We start from the raw sequence: 15,202 nt of genomic DNA, 5'->3' as shown, positions 1-15,202 counted from the left end.
CAAAGGGGGTGGTGGTAGATGCTTGTGCTCAGTCTGATTTTATTTATTTAGCACTACTTAATCTGTGTAAGTAATGTTCTCGATCTGTGAATGAGACAAAGGCCTCCCAGCTTTCATAGAGTTTATATTCCAATGGGGGATTGAGCATATAAATAAATAACAGATTATAGTAGTAGTGGATTATAAAAAGTAATATGGACTGTGAGACACAGAGTCTTATTTATAAATTGACAATTTGAAGTAAATAAGTGGCTTCATTAAAAGTTTTGGGAAGAGCTTTAGGCAGAAGGATTAGCAAATGCAGAGACTTAAGGGGAGGAAGGAACTTGTTTTAATTAAAGGGAGGCATGTCTGGAGTGTAGTGAACAAAGTGTCTAGCACTATGAGAAGATTGGAGAGAGGCAAATGTCAGGTCTTATAGGCACTTGTAGTCTCTCATAAGGAAATTTAACTTTATTTTTTAATACAATGAAAAGCTAATGAAAGATTTTAGAAGGGCAGCTATATGGTTTGAATATTTTAAAGATAATTTTGGCAGCTACAAAATATATTAGGTTTGGATGTTGACCATAGAGGCAAAGAGATAAAGTAATTGTAGATATATTTTGCAGAGAATACCTGTGGACTTTTGTGATGATAGGAAACAAGATGAGTCACAGATAACTACAAATTATTTTGCTTTTGCACCTGGGTGGTACTATCTATTAATATAAGGAAGCTTTGGAGGAGGGAAAATCAAGTTATTTTTTTGATACATTTGAAATGCTTGTAAGATATTAGAGTGAAGCTGTCAGGTAGGCAGTTGGAGCTTTGGAAAGATATCAGTTGAAAGTATAAATTTTGGAACCGTTTGGGTCTATGGATTATCTAGAGTGTAAGTAAGAGAAGAGAGCTCAGGTCAGAGTCCCAGGGCTTTAATATTAAAGGTGAGAACCTGGTGGAGGAAAAGACAGAAGCCTGAAAATCAAGTGAAGAATAATTTAAGGAAAAGTATAGTCATCTTTGTTGAATTTTCTTTCTTTTTTTTTTTTTTAAGTTTATTTTGAGAGAGCGGGAGAGGGGCAGAGAGAGAGAGGGAGACAGAATCTCAAGCAGGCCCTGTGCTATCAGTGCAGAGCCTGATGTGGGGCTCAAACTCATGAGCCAAAGTTGGGTGCTTAACTGACTAAGCCACCCAGGTGCCTCTTCTTCGTCTTTCTTCTTTTTTCTTTCTTCTCCTCCCTCCTCCCCCTCCTCCTTTTTAATGTTTATTTATTTTTGGGAGAGAGAGTATGTTCCTCCTCCTCCTCCTCCTTTTTAATGTTTATTTATTTTGGGGAGAGAGAGTGTGTTACTTCTCCTCCTCCTCCTCCTTTTTAATGTTTATTTATTTTGGGGAGAGAGAGTATGTGTGTGTGCATGAAGGAACTGCAGGGAGAGGGGGACAGAGGATCTGAAGTGGGCTCTATGCTGACAGCAGACCAGCCCCATATGGGTCTCAAACTCACAAACCAAGATCATGACCTGAGCTGAAGTCCGATGCGTAACCGACTGAGCCACCCAGGCACCCCTATCTTTGTTGAATTTTTTAGGGATGGTATTAAGATGATTAAAGAAAGATGCTGTTAGATTTGATAACGAATGGTATTAAGATGATTAAAGAGAAACTGTTAGATTTGTTAACAGATGTTTGTCCTTCTGGATGATCAGTTTCATTGATTGGGGAACTGTATTGGAATGGATTGATGAGGGAATGGGAGGTTGAGAAACTGAAGACAGAAAGTACAGATATCTCTTTTTTTGAGAAGTTTGGCTAATAATTTAGAAGTTAGCAGAGATGAGTGGGTAGGTGGAAGAACAAACCTAAATTCATTGTTGAACTTCAAAAGGCATACCAGAAGCTTTACCTATCACTATTTCCTTGATTTTTTTAGAAGTTTTCTAAGCACACACAGAGGAGAAAATGGCCAACCTGTCCCCATTAACACCCACATTTACTCCTTCCCTTGCATATTATTTTTAAGCAAATATCATGTAATTTCAGTTGTAAATATTTCATTATATGTTTCTAAAAGACAGATCTTTAAAAACATAAGCACAATTAAAATTAACAATTCCTTAATATTAAATACCCAACTGGTGTTGAAATTTTCAGGTGTCTCATAAATGGTCTTAAAAACTTAAAAAAAAAAAGTTTTAAAAACCAAATTCCATGTTACATATGGACAATATCTTTTTTAGCTCTCTTTTATCCGTTGTTTTCTTTTTTTTGTTTTTCCTTGCAAATTATATGTTAAAGATACTGTCATTTTTACATTTGGATGTGCTGTTTGGGTCTTTATGGTGTAGGAATATAGGATCACACATTCCTCCAGTGACTTGTTTTTCCTGTAAATTGTAATTTGGATTCAAAGGCTTGATTTTCTTGACAAGATGATATTCTGTCAGGAGGTTCATTAAAGCCTGCTTGTCTCTGTTTTTCTGATGTTAGCAGCTATTTATGTTTAGTACTTACATCCTTTAGTTCATTTCTGGTTGAAAACAGCTATACTTTGATTTTATCATTCTTTCTTCATTTTTTATCCACAATAATCCTTAAATGAGAAACTTCTCTTTATCTGTTGTTTTGTTATCCAGTAAATGGTACAGTTTGAATTCTGTCTCTTTAAGTTTTCAAAATACTCAGTTGGTTCATTAGCATCTTCCTATCCTGGTCAAGTAGTTTTTGCTTTTGTTTTTGTATTTAATGTCATGTGCTTGTAGTTTTCAGTATATTTGATGTTTCAGCTTTACAGTTACTATTTTTATTGATGCTCAAGTTGTCCTGCAGTGGTCAGGCCTTTTCCAGTTGCCCTTGAATCCTTTAACAAGCCTGGTTGTCTTTGATAACTTGAAGTCTGGAATAATTAAATGTTCTTGCATCATCTGATATGTCTGAGATTAGAATTAATTTTCTAAAGATATGGCATTTGGAAATAATCATTACTATTTTTTTAATTTTACACTAGCCTATTAAGCATAATTATATTACAGTCTTTTAAATTATTCTCTTTACTTCTTGGGATATGAATTTTATTTATTTTGGCCCTTCACCATTGTGGTTTAGCCATTTGGGGAATTCTCTTTGTTGCTTTTTTTTTTTTTTTTAATGTTTATTTTTGAGAGAGACAGAGAGACAGAGCACGAGTTGGGAGGGGCAGAGAGACAGAGACAGACACCGGGCTGCAATTCACAAGCCATGAGATCATGACCTGAGCTGAAGTCAGATGTTTAATCGACTGAGCCACCCAGGTGCCCCTTCTCTTTGTTGCTTTTGAGTTCAGATGTATTAAAGCACATTTTTGTTTTTTAAAATTTGTCTTCTCCAACGTTTTGAATTGTTTGGAGTGAGAAGGATCGCTTCTTGCATTATTTAAATCATCATATTGAGTAAAGTTCCCCTATTGCTATTCCATTTAGGGATCCACATGCTCTGAGAATGTCAGAAATGACCTCATCTGTGGCTAAAATGAAAACTACTTATTCCCTAGTGTTTTTATATTTTTCTGTGGATGCCTTCTGTTTGCTTTTTGTTGGTAACCTTAATTAATATATTATGGTTAAGGTCAGTTTTGCTTCTGTGTATTTGACATATTTCAATCTATAATTTGAGTAGGGGGCAAAACGAAATGTTTTGTTTTGTTTTTCCTTTTGTAATACTTGACCATTTTTAGTTTGGAAGCAGAGAGAAGGAAAAAGGCAGAAAGATCTCTGTGGAACTGTGTGAATATGTAGGGACTGAAATTAACTGTGCCAAATAAAGAAACTGGTCTTCTATTAAAATTCCTCCTACCTCATGAGTTAATGTGGATCTCAATTTGAATTTCTTTTTTCCTATGTGGGTGTCAGGAGCATAGATGTAACAGTTGTAGTTTTATAAATTATGCCAGACAGCAAACTTTAGTGCTATTTAGAAAGAAAAAGAAGACAATGAGAACTTGGGCAAACAGTTCTTGCTAAGCCCTAAAATATATCACTTTTATTCATCCATACAGAAAACAAGCATGAGGCCAAGAGGAGGCGAACAGAGAGAGTTAGGCGAGAGAAGATAAATTCTACAGTAAATAAGGATTTAGAAAACAGAAAGAGGTCTCGAAGTAACAGCCATTCAGATCATATCAGACGAGGAAGAGGAAGACCTAAAACTGCATCTGCCAAAAAACATGAGGAAGAAAGAGGTATGAATAAATCCAAGCAGTTTTTTTTTTTTCAAATATTAAAATTTTTCTAGAGCCTTAATTAGATAGTAGTAAAGAAAGTGTTTGGTAGGCATTGAGCTCCTAGACTTAAAATCACAACTCATATTTTATTTTTAAAATTTTTAGAAGTTTATTTATTTTGAGAAAGAGAGAGCCTGAGCGGGAAGGGGCAGAGAGAGAGGGGGAGCAAGAATCCCAAGCAGCCCATGTACTGACAGCACAGAGCCCGATGCAGGGCTTGATCTCATGAACTGTGAGATCATAACCTGAACCCAAATCAAGGGTAGGATATTTAACCAACTGAGCCATCCAGGTGCCCCACAACTCATATTTTAGTTTGAAAATATTTCCTCCAGGATAGATGCTTGTTTAAAAAAAAAAAAAATCAGAGTTTAGTTTTCAAAATCTAAAGGCTTAAATTAGGTAAAATTCACCTTGCTATAAACTGATGATAGCAGAGGGGCACCTGGGTGGCTTAGTCAGTTAAAGGTCCAACTTTGGCTCAGGTCATGATCTCACAGTTGGTGAGTTTGAGCCCCGTGTCAGGGTCTGTACTGACAGAGCCTGGAGCCTGCTTCAAATTCTGTGTCTGTCTCTCTCTGCCCCTCCCTTGCTCATGCTCTCTTTCTCTCTCTTTGAAAAATAAATAAACATTAAAAAAATTTTAAAAAACTGATGATAGTAAGAGTTCAGAGATAATAATTTTCATATGACACCCAGAGAAGCCTATTAAAATGGGTGTTTTTTACTTATTTGTTTTTAAAGATAAATCTGAGTTCCATTAGACTTCAAACTGTTATACTACAAGTTTTAAAATTTTTCTATTGAAAGTATTCTTTAGTATGAATTTTTAAATTGTTCATTGTGTCCTCCCTGCTTTGAGGCAGCTTTTGGATAGTTAGGTAAATTCTTCTTGGTCCAAAATGTATTTATATTTCTCCTTACATGTCTTCTCCTTCTGATAAGTAGTATGTCTACCAGTAACTTGTTTTTATGATTAACTAAAACTTCATCTTCTCTTTTTATACATCTTCTAAAAAACTTTTTACCATGGAAATTTCAAAGATGACACAAGAGTAGAGAGACTAGACTAGATGATGAACCCCCATGTGGCCATGAATATCTTTTGAAATTGAGACTGTCAAACCTGTAATTAATGGAAAAAGGGATAGTTGCTCTTTTTAATTACTTAAAAAACCTGTATCAAAATAATTTCATATTCAGTGAAATGCATTAATAATTTCTTGCTGGTGAGTTATACTTTGCTTTTTCAGGCATTCGTTTTTAGGTATTCAAGCATAAGCACAAATTTGTTTTATTTTAGACATCTGAGCTTTTTTTTTTTTTTTTTTTTACCTGTTTACCATTTCTCCCTGCTTTGTATGCTTTTTTTTTTAAGTTTATTTTGAGAGACAGCGTGTGGGCATGCGCTCCTTTGCATGAGTGGGGGAGGGGCAGAGAGAAGAAGAGACAGAATCCCAAGCAGGCCCTGCACTGCCCAACCATGAAATCATGACCTGAGCTGAGATCAGACACTTAACTGACTGAGCCACCCAAGTGGCCCTCTGTATGCTTTTATTTGAATAAAGTTACTACTGTTAGGGAAAATAAATTTACTGTAAAAATAAATTATATATGGTTTCTTAGCACTGTATAGCTAAAAGGATAAGGTTTATATCATATTTGTATTCTTTGAAGTATACTTAAATACTCCTTAATTCCATGGGTAATTTTACTCCCATTTTCTTTCCTTCTCTTATGCTGCTCTTCCGGAGACTTTGAGTTATTTTCTAAACATGAATGTGGTTTTTTGGGGTTTTTGTGTTTAAAAACAAATTTTTTTTTTAACGTTTATTTATTACTGAGAGACAGAGACAGAGCATGAGCAGGGGAGGGGCAGAGAGAGGAGGAGACACAGAATCCAAAGCAAGCTCCAGGCTCCAAGCTGTCAGCACAGAGCCTGACACAGGGCTCAAACACAAACTGCAAGATCATGACCTGAGCTGAAGTTGGACGCTTAACTGACTGAGCCACCCAGGCGCCCTTGAATATATTTTTTAATGGGGTGGTCAGAAAATCTGTGCTAAAACCTGTTTCAGAAGGGAAACTAGGTAAAGAAAAGGCAACAGGAGGGAAAAAAAAAGGGAAATACTGCTTGACCCAGAAAACAGAACATACTTTTCAGTTGAAGTAAAGGGAATATAACCCAAAGAATGGAAAAGGAATGCTTCTGGTGGTGAGAGGAGATGAGAAAACAGATAATGATGGTCTTTTAGTTGGAGAAATGAAGTCTATTGATAGTTGTGCTAGGACTCTGTATGTACAGGTCTGAATTTTTATTTCATGTTAACTTGAGAAAGGAATTTACTTAGCTATAAATTCTTTTTTCAGGTATTTTCAGCTTATGGTAGAAAAATCTTGAGCTATTTCTAGAGTAAGGTATGCTTTTGATTTATTTTTAATACAAACAGGAAGATGCTCAAAGCAGTTTTTGTAGAATAAACTGGAATCTTAATATAGGCCAGGAGGGCGACGGGGGAGGAGTAGAATCTTTTAATGTAGTCCAGGAGTCTGAGGGGGGAGGAGGTCAGCAAACTTTTTCTGTAAAGAGCCAGATAATAAATATTTTAGACGTTGTGGGCCATACGGTCTTCTGTTGCAGCTACTCTGCCCTGTCATTGTAGCTGGAAAGCAGCCATAGACAATATGTAAATGAACGGGCATGGCTCTGTTCCACTAAGACTTTATAAAAACAGGTGGCAGGCCAGATTTGACCTTGGACTGTATTTTACCAACCCTTGAGGCAGACCATGTTCCCTAAATATAATAGGGATAAGAAATATGAACTTTTGAAATATCTGTGTATTTTAAAATAGACTTCTGTCATATGCTTCTTAGTATTAAGTAGCTATTTAATTCCATTTTTATTGATTCCTTGCTCATTGGGTGCTTAAAAAGAAGCAAGCTTTACCTTTAATAAGGAAAACCTGACAGTATGTCTAAAAACACATTTTTAATTGACTGTGTTTTCTGTATTTCAAAAAAGAATAGGAAGAAGAGAGTGGGAAAGGGAAGCTTATTAGACATCTAGATAACAACCTATTTTTATACAATCATAAAAACAAACCATTAAAATTTTTTGGTTGGTTTAAGATAAGTTTTTATTTTGTATGAGGGGAGTAGGATTATTTTGAATATTAGTAATGTTGAGTGACATTTTTATTAAAATATAATGGGCAATTCTGAATATCTTATTAATGAACATAAGAGATTAATGTAGAGTTCAAGTTAAAGTTGGTAGATTGAATAACCACACCTTGCTCTCCACCATCTTCAACTCCTAGTAATATTATAGTAAAGGGACTTTTTTTTTTTAAAGGACCAAATACCACAAGGACAAGGAATGGGAAAAGCAGTAGAATTCTGGAAAGTGATCACTGCTTTAGTAGACCCATGAAACCTAAATTGTAAGCTCCTTTGGGGAAAACTAAGAAAGAAACTGATTTTTATTACACAACTGCCTTAAGGTCAGGAATTTGTACATCAGTTAGGTCTGGAAGTGTAGAGGTGAAGGTGAGGTTAAAAACGAGATTGCTTGGAAGTCTGTTTTTTAATGGCCTGGTAGGGCTGTTTACATCATTTTCCCCTCCTTCCAAATTTATCCTTTGAAAAAGGTCAGACAAAACAGAGTCTCTGATTTAGGGAACACCAGGTGTCATTGAGGGCAGGGGTACTGTATTAAGATCAGGAAGACTATGTGAGAATTGGAGATGATAAATAATACTGAGTTCTATACTCAGGCTTTTATCTCCCAGGTAAGAAAGAAATTAGTAGTATCTTCTCTAGGAAATGTGAAAAACCCAAGAGAAAAAGCCTAAAATAAAGATAGTTTCATTAGGGATTTCACAAAGAAATGGCCTATTCAGATCACCCTAAATTAGTGATCAGAGTCAGGCTCCACAATGTATATGAGCTAATCAGCTTTTTGGATCCCACTCATAAATATGAGCAAATTATCAAGAATTACCCAGGTTGGGGCACCTGGATAGCTCAGTTGGTTAAACGTCTGACTCTTGATGTTGGCTCAGGTCATGATTTCATGGTTTGTGAGATTGAGTCCTGCGATGGGCTCTGTGCTGACAACAGGGAGCCTGCTTGGAATTCTTTCTCTCCCCCTCTCTCTGCTTCTCCCCACCTTGTGTGCGCATGTGTTCTCTGAAAGCATCTATACGGAAGGCTAAGACCATATCAACAGGAAAAAACAATAGCTTGGGTAAAACAAGTTTTTGCATGAATGAGAAAAAATTAAAACTATCATTAATGTTCGTGGCAAGAGGAGATATTGTAGTCATGAAACAAGAACAAGATGATATTTAAATAGGAAAAGCACGTGTCAAAAAGTACCTAGAAGGGGCGCCTGGGTGGCGCAGTCGGTTGAGCGTCCGACTTCAGCCAGGTCACGATCTCGCGGTCCGTGAGTTCGAGCCCCGCGTCGGGCTCTGGGCTGATGGCTCGGAGCCTGGAGCCTGTTTCCGATTCTGTGTCTCCCTCTCTCTCTGCCCCTCCCCCACTCATGCTCTGTCTCTCTCTGTCTCAAAAATAAATAAAAAAAAAATTAAAAAAAAAAAAAAAAAAAAAAAAAAAAGTACCTAGAAAATGAACTTTAAATCTCAAACAATATGCATATAAAGATTTGCAGATGAAAAACTTTAACAGGTTTATTGGCAGAATTAAAGAATTGTACTAGAACCTAGAGCAGTAGAAAAAGAGATGAAAATATAGAATGGGAATGATAAATTTAGAGGACCAGTTTGAGGTCAGCATCAATAAATAACTGATGTTCCAAAAAAGAACATAGAAGATGGGGGAGAAGGAAGTCATCAATGAAATAATTCAAGAAATTTTTCCACCTGAAGGACATTGAGTTTCCACATTGAAATGGCCCACCAAATTCCCAGACCAGTGAATGGTTAAAAGTAGAGATCATGCTGAAACGTACTATCATAAATCCTATCTCTTTTGTCAAAGGAAAACCCCTTCAAGTGCTCAAGGGAAAAAGAGGAAATCAAGATAGCATTTGGAATTAATATAATGCAATACTACCCAGCAAGGAACAAACTACTTACATATGAACAGCATCAGTGAATTTTAAAAATGTGTTGAATGAGAGAAGCTAGACACAAAACAGTTCATGCTGTATAATGCCATATATAAGTTCAAGAACAGGCAAATGAATCTCTGGCGATGGAACAGTAGTTGCTGATGAGGTGGGGGAAGCAGTGACTGGAAAGGAACATGAGGAATTTCCTGTATATTAATGATTGAGGGTGTGGGTTATGTAGGTGTATATTTTGTTAGAACTCATCCAATTGTACACTTAAGATCTGTGTATTTCATTGTATGCATATTTAGCAATAATTTTTTAAATAACTGTACAAAAAGGTACTGGCTTTTTTAAAAAAAATAGTGACACCATTAGAAGACATACTAAGAGGGAATCTATGACTTTTTAGTTGCCCACACTATGGATTAGCATGAAGGTAGTCTAAAGCCAATTTCTAACATTCAGAGTCTCAAAATTTTTGCTACCTGTACTCCCCTTTCTCAGGAAGCTACTGCAAGATACATGACATCCAAAGGAAGAAGTAAACCAAGAAAATGTCCTGGCATCCAGGACACAGAGTCCAACTCGAGAGAAAGATGGTTATATCCAGCATGATGTTGAAGAGAGATCTCAATGATAATTAATTGTGTAGCAGGTCCAGAAAGCAACCATTTCAGATTGGAGCAGAAGACTTGGAGAGACTTCTTCAAGAAGATAAAATTGATATAATGCCTAATATGTGTAAACATCCTGAAAGATCTATACAACTTGGAGAGAGTTTGGGTTCAATTAGTAATGAAAATTAACCAGATGGAAAAAGAGAATCTCTTCAGGGGAAAAAAAAAAAACAATGTGCAGTAAAAGTGAAATCATTTACATAGTTAGAATAATATAAACATTGAATATTGGTCTCATCAAAATTGTGATACAACTGAATTCTAACTTTCTCTGGTGGAAGGTCAATTAATAATGCCTAAAACCACGAAGTAGCATCATATAAAAATGTTGCTTAGAGAGGCAAAAACAAAAAGAAACAACTGAGAAAAAAAATAGTTGCATTTGGAGAGTGAAAAATGTACATGTGGGGAGGAGGACTTCTGTTTTTTGTGATAAGTTTTATAAAAGTGATTTGAATCTAAACTTATGTATGTGTTTAACTTTGCTTAAAAAAGCCAAAATAAAACAAGTAAACAAAAAAAAAACAGACAAAAATAGAATCTTAGAAGACCCCAAAAAAAGAATTTGGCAGAATGTGTACAAAGATATTTATTGTGATTTTAGCTGGCTCAGGAGATAATATATAGGTTGTTTTTATTTCAACTTTCTACCATGAACTTGGGTTACATTTGTAATCAGGAGGGTGAAATTAGAATTAAATGTAGGTTATTCTTATTTGTTGAAGAAGTTAATATATTCATCAAGGTACTGTTGGTGTTCAGAAGGGAACATCTTTAGGATGAGGAAATTTATTTTGATTGGGACAGTGAGCACTCATCCTAGTGAAGAGAAAGAAATACTTGGGATTTTTACAGAAATGATGTAGATACATGAACAGTGTGTATAGAAATATATACAGTTTCCATTTAGTTCATGGCATTTCAGTAACTCCTTTGTGTAATTTCTAAAAATTTTCAGTTTAGTAGCATGATACTATATAACACTTAATATACAGTGTTAGTATTATATATAATGTTTATTATCATCTAAAGAAATACTTGAAAGCTTTAAGTATTTTTTTAATGACTGAATTTACTGCCTTTATATTAAGCTTTCTCTTTTTCTTTTAACAGAGAAACAGGAAAAGGAAATTGACATCTATGCTAACCTCTCTGATGAAAAGGCTTTCGTGTTTTCAGTCGCCTTGGCAGAAATAAATAGAAAAATTATCAATCAAAGACTTATTCTCTGATATTTGTCTGCACAATGTGTTGAAACTTTCTTCAGGATTACATCAGCAAATTCTCAAACAGTTGTGGACTCTCAGGAGCATTCTGACTGCATCAATAAGGGCCATTGATTGTTTTTTTTCCCCTGTCATTTAGCCTGTGCCACACTTTGGGAGCAAAGCTGTAGGCTTGGACTGTTCTGGGATTTCCTTGTTTACCAAGGAGTATTGTCAGTGTTTTGTGTTTGGGATATAAGTAAGTATATTTACCAAAAACAAAAACAAACAAAAACAAAAACAATGGATGGCTGTTAAAGGGTAAAGGGGTAGGGGGTGGGAGTGGAAGAATGAAAACTAGGGAAATAAAATGCTTGTTAGTTTTCAGGTTTGCCACCAGAGATGCAATATTTTAAGTACTTGGAAAAAGAGTGACTTTTAAAAATATATATTTCAGATTTTCAGCAGTAACAGATTGCATATATACAGTTCATTTACTTTTAATAAATTGGCAATTGATATTTTATTGAATGGGGAATTAAGAATATAAACTGTAAATTTTGTCTTGATTTTTTTCTTGGCCTTTATTTTTATGACTTAAGGTATGAGTTATATTTTGGGAGATACTTTCTAGACATTTGGGAAGTTTGGGTGCTATATGAAGAAAAACATTTAAGGATATATCATACTTCAGATATAAACAACTTGTTTTCTTGAATGTAATTTATTTATTGGTTTAAAAAAAACCTTTTCTGCTCTCAAGATGGTGCCTGTTAACCTAAACATAAGATATATTTATTACATACAAAATATTTCTTAGCCACTTTTAAGCAGTAATGTTTTATCTGAATGGATGTTCATTTATACATCCTGATAATTATTTAAATTGTTACTTAACCTCACTCTGGAAAAAAAATAAACCTTAATATTGAAACTAATAGATTAATAGTGTGGTATAAGTTTGTGCTCTATGAAGTTGTGAACTATATTTAAATTCTTAGTTTTTCTAGTCATAAATGATAACTGTTTATAGCTGATTTATTTTATACTAGATGCTTTTGCATTTTTTGCATATCAATTTAACATTCAAATTTGACCGTAACTTCCCTTATTTCAGGTACCTCCCTCTCCCACCCCAGTGGCCAAATCTGTTTGGAAGTCCAGAAGCCCTATTAGTGAAGGTAGTCATCAGCCAGATTTAACTTTAAGAGAATTTCCCTTTCAGTTTCAACGTTTTTTTTTTATTTTTTTTTTTATTTTTGGGACAGAGAGAGACAGAGCATGAACGGGGGAGGGGCAGAGAGAGAGGGAGACACAGAATCGGAAACAGGCTCCAGGCTCCGAGCCATCAGCCCAGAGCCTGACGCGGGGCTCGAACTCACGGACCGCGAGATCGTGACCTGGCTGAAGTCGGACGCTTAACCGACTGCGCCACCCAGGCGCCCTCCCTTTCAGTTTCAATAGTAGCATTGGCAGCTTCATCCTGCATCTCCCATCACCTCCCAGAAGAAAAAAAGATTCACATTTTTTCCTATTTCATTTAAATGGTAGCCAGCAGAGGGAGCTTAAGAGGTACTCTAGGTAGGATGCAGAATTATTCTAAGAATTTTCTAAGAATTCCTTTACCCTCAATCCCCCTATTTACCTGCAGGTACTACTACAATTATCTTGTATGCATTTTAAAGCTCTAGTAATAAAGTTTATTCCCAAGCATGCTAATGTGATTTTATCTTTGAAATATAAGAAAACTATTTTTAATTTGACAAAAAAAATAATATCTAAAATGCTTGTGAGTATATATATGTCCTCAGAAAAAGGCAGAAAAGCTTAGGAGTAGGCATCTCTTTAAAGAATTATTGATGTCAGAATCTATCCATTTAAAGCTGGAGACCTTAGAGGAAAGTCATGTTAAAATAGTCATGTATACAATAAGGGTGGAGACTGGTGACTAGGCTGGAACTTGCCATGTAAAGAGATAATTTATTTCAGATGCTCATAAGGTTAAATCATTGTCTTATTTAAAAAGTTCTTTGGCAGAGGGACAAATTAAGCTTCTCCTATTTGTGATGTAACCTATTTAAAAAATTTCTCTAAAAATTGTATTCTCTGATATGTTTATAATCTCATTATAAAGCTGAATTTGTCTAAAAATGTTGTAATGGCCTCAGAATGTATTACTTGTTATTGGTGTTTAAGAAGCCTTTATTATCAGCAGATATCCTAAGAACATAATTGTAGTAATTTAATTATATAATCCAAAATTTATTCTGCTCTAATATCTGTAAGTGATATGATTATTCAGAATGCCCTAAAATGATTCCATAATTAGATTAGGTCCATTGAAGATATGTTCATTCTTAAATGTGAACAAAATTAAATACAAGGTATTTGGGAGTTGTTAGGTTAAACTATACAAATTTGTATGTTTACCTCCCCCACCCAATCCCATTGTATTCCAGAGTGTTTTCATTGCGGGGTGGGGGGGGGGGGACACTTAAATTTTTGAGATTTAATTTTTTTTTTTTAACAACACTTCTTACATTTTTATGGGCAGAGAAGCCTTCGGTTGTACTTAATGTAAGTTATTTAAGGAAATCCTGCAAATTATTTCTTCTGTAGCAATCACTGGAAATGATCAAACAGCTTGAGACAATTTACATCATGATGACATAAAATATAAAATTATAAATGACTTTAAAGTTTAGCCAGAATAAATACATACTTTTTGAAACTTCAAAAGTACTTTAAAAAATAATGCTCAGTATGTCATGACATTTGTGGTGTTTGCTAAAAGTAATATGTACGTGTTTTTTCTGAGATAAGAATTCAAATTGAAAAGTGTTCGACTTTCTAAACTATGGTAATTGCATTTGATTCTCTAATTCTAACTGCAAAACTTTTTACCTTTTTTTGATAATTTTTACATTCAACATGCATATGTTTATCCTTTAAATTTGGAGAAATTAAGCTCTCATGTACTTCATATGAAAATATTAATCAAATTTGTTTGATTCTGCATACAAAAATAAGCTGTGGATAGAATTTTTAAATTTTTTGTGCAAATGTAGTTGGGTTTCCTTTTTTTTCATCTTTGATTCCTGTTTTTCTAAGCCTTGTTTTTATATTTGGGTATATGTATCTATATATGCATGTACACATATATATTTTACTTTTTCTAGTCGTTCTTATGTGCTGGGTTTTTTTAATGTTTTATTTATTTATTTTGAGAGAGAGGAGCACAAGCAGGGGAGGAGTAGAGAGAGGGAGAGTGAATTCCAAGCAGACTCCACTCTGTCAGTGTAGATCACAACCTGAACTGAAATCAAGAGTCAGACAGTTAACGTACTGAGCCACCCAGGCGCCCCTCTTTTGTGCTGTTTTAATCCACTTAGTTTATTAGTGTTCATTGCTCAAGGGTCACAACTATAATAATAATGAGTATCATAACCTACAAAGCAAACTCTCTGGAACGAAAAGTATGAGGTACATAATAGACTCTGTGCTAGACTGGAATAATTCTTTTTATCACAGACATTTTCCTTTGTATTATTAAGGAATCTTTTATCCTCTTACCATTAAGAGTGTCATTCCCCTCCCCCTTAATGTTTTTTCAGTGTGCTTTTTATTTCTTTGCCTTATTACACTGGCAAGGACCTCAGTACAATATTGAAAAAGAATGGTGAGAGAGGAAGATACTTGCCTTGATTCCAGTCCTGGGGAAAACATACTCAGTCTTACACCATTAAGTATGGTGTTTGCCATAGGTTTTGTGCTGTAGAATGCCCCTTATTAAATTGAGGAAATTCCCTTCTTATTGGCTGAGAGTTCTTATTTTGAACATTTGTTGAATTTTGTCAGATGGTTTTTTCCATGTAAACTGATGATTTTTCCTTTAGAAAACTTATTTTTCCCTTCAGAATGTTAATATAGTGGGTCACATTGATTTTCATTATTTCTTTATTATCACTCCTTTTTTTTAGTTTACTTTTATTTTTTTAT

The 15,202-nt window shown here is 34.9% G+C and overlaps 1 protein-coding gene across 2 annotated transcripts in view; it reads left to right on the top strand.

Moving 5' to 3' along the window:
* Nucleotides 1-12,143, top strand: part of LOC122207779 (UPF0547 protein C16orf87) — a 34,669-nt gene extending 22,526 nt beyond the window's left edge. The window contains exons 3-4 of one of the 2 annotated variants that reach the window (XM_042917954.1): nt 4,014-4,196; nt 11,112-12,143. In XM_042917954.1, the coding sequence (XP_042773888.1) occupies nt 4,014-4,196; nt 11,112-11,230 (302 nt within the window). In that variant the 3' untranslated portion in view covers nt 11,231-12,143. The remainder of the gene's footprint in view (nt 1-4,013; nt 4,197-11,111) is intronic. The other variant, XM_042917955.1, reaches the window with a different exon arrangement.
* Nucleotides 12,144-15,202: the final 3,059 nt, after the last annotated feature.

Source organism: Panthera leo, chromosome E2 (assembly GCF_018350215.1).
Source record: "Panthera leo isolate Ple1 chromosome E2, P.leo_Ple1_pat1.1, whole genome shotgun sequence".
NCBI lineage: Eukaryota > Metazoa > Chordata > Mammalia > Carnivora > Felidae > Panthera > Panthera leo.
Note: the sequence above shows the minus strand (reverse complement) of the source record. Positions and strands in the feature narration are given on the sequence as shown.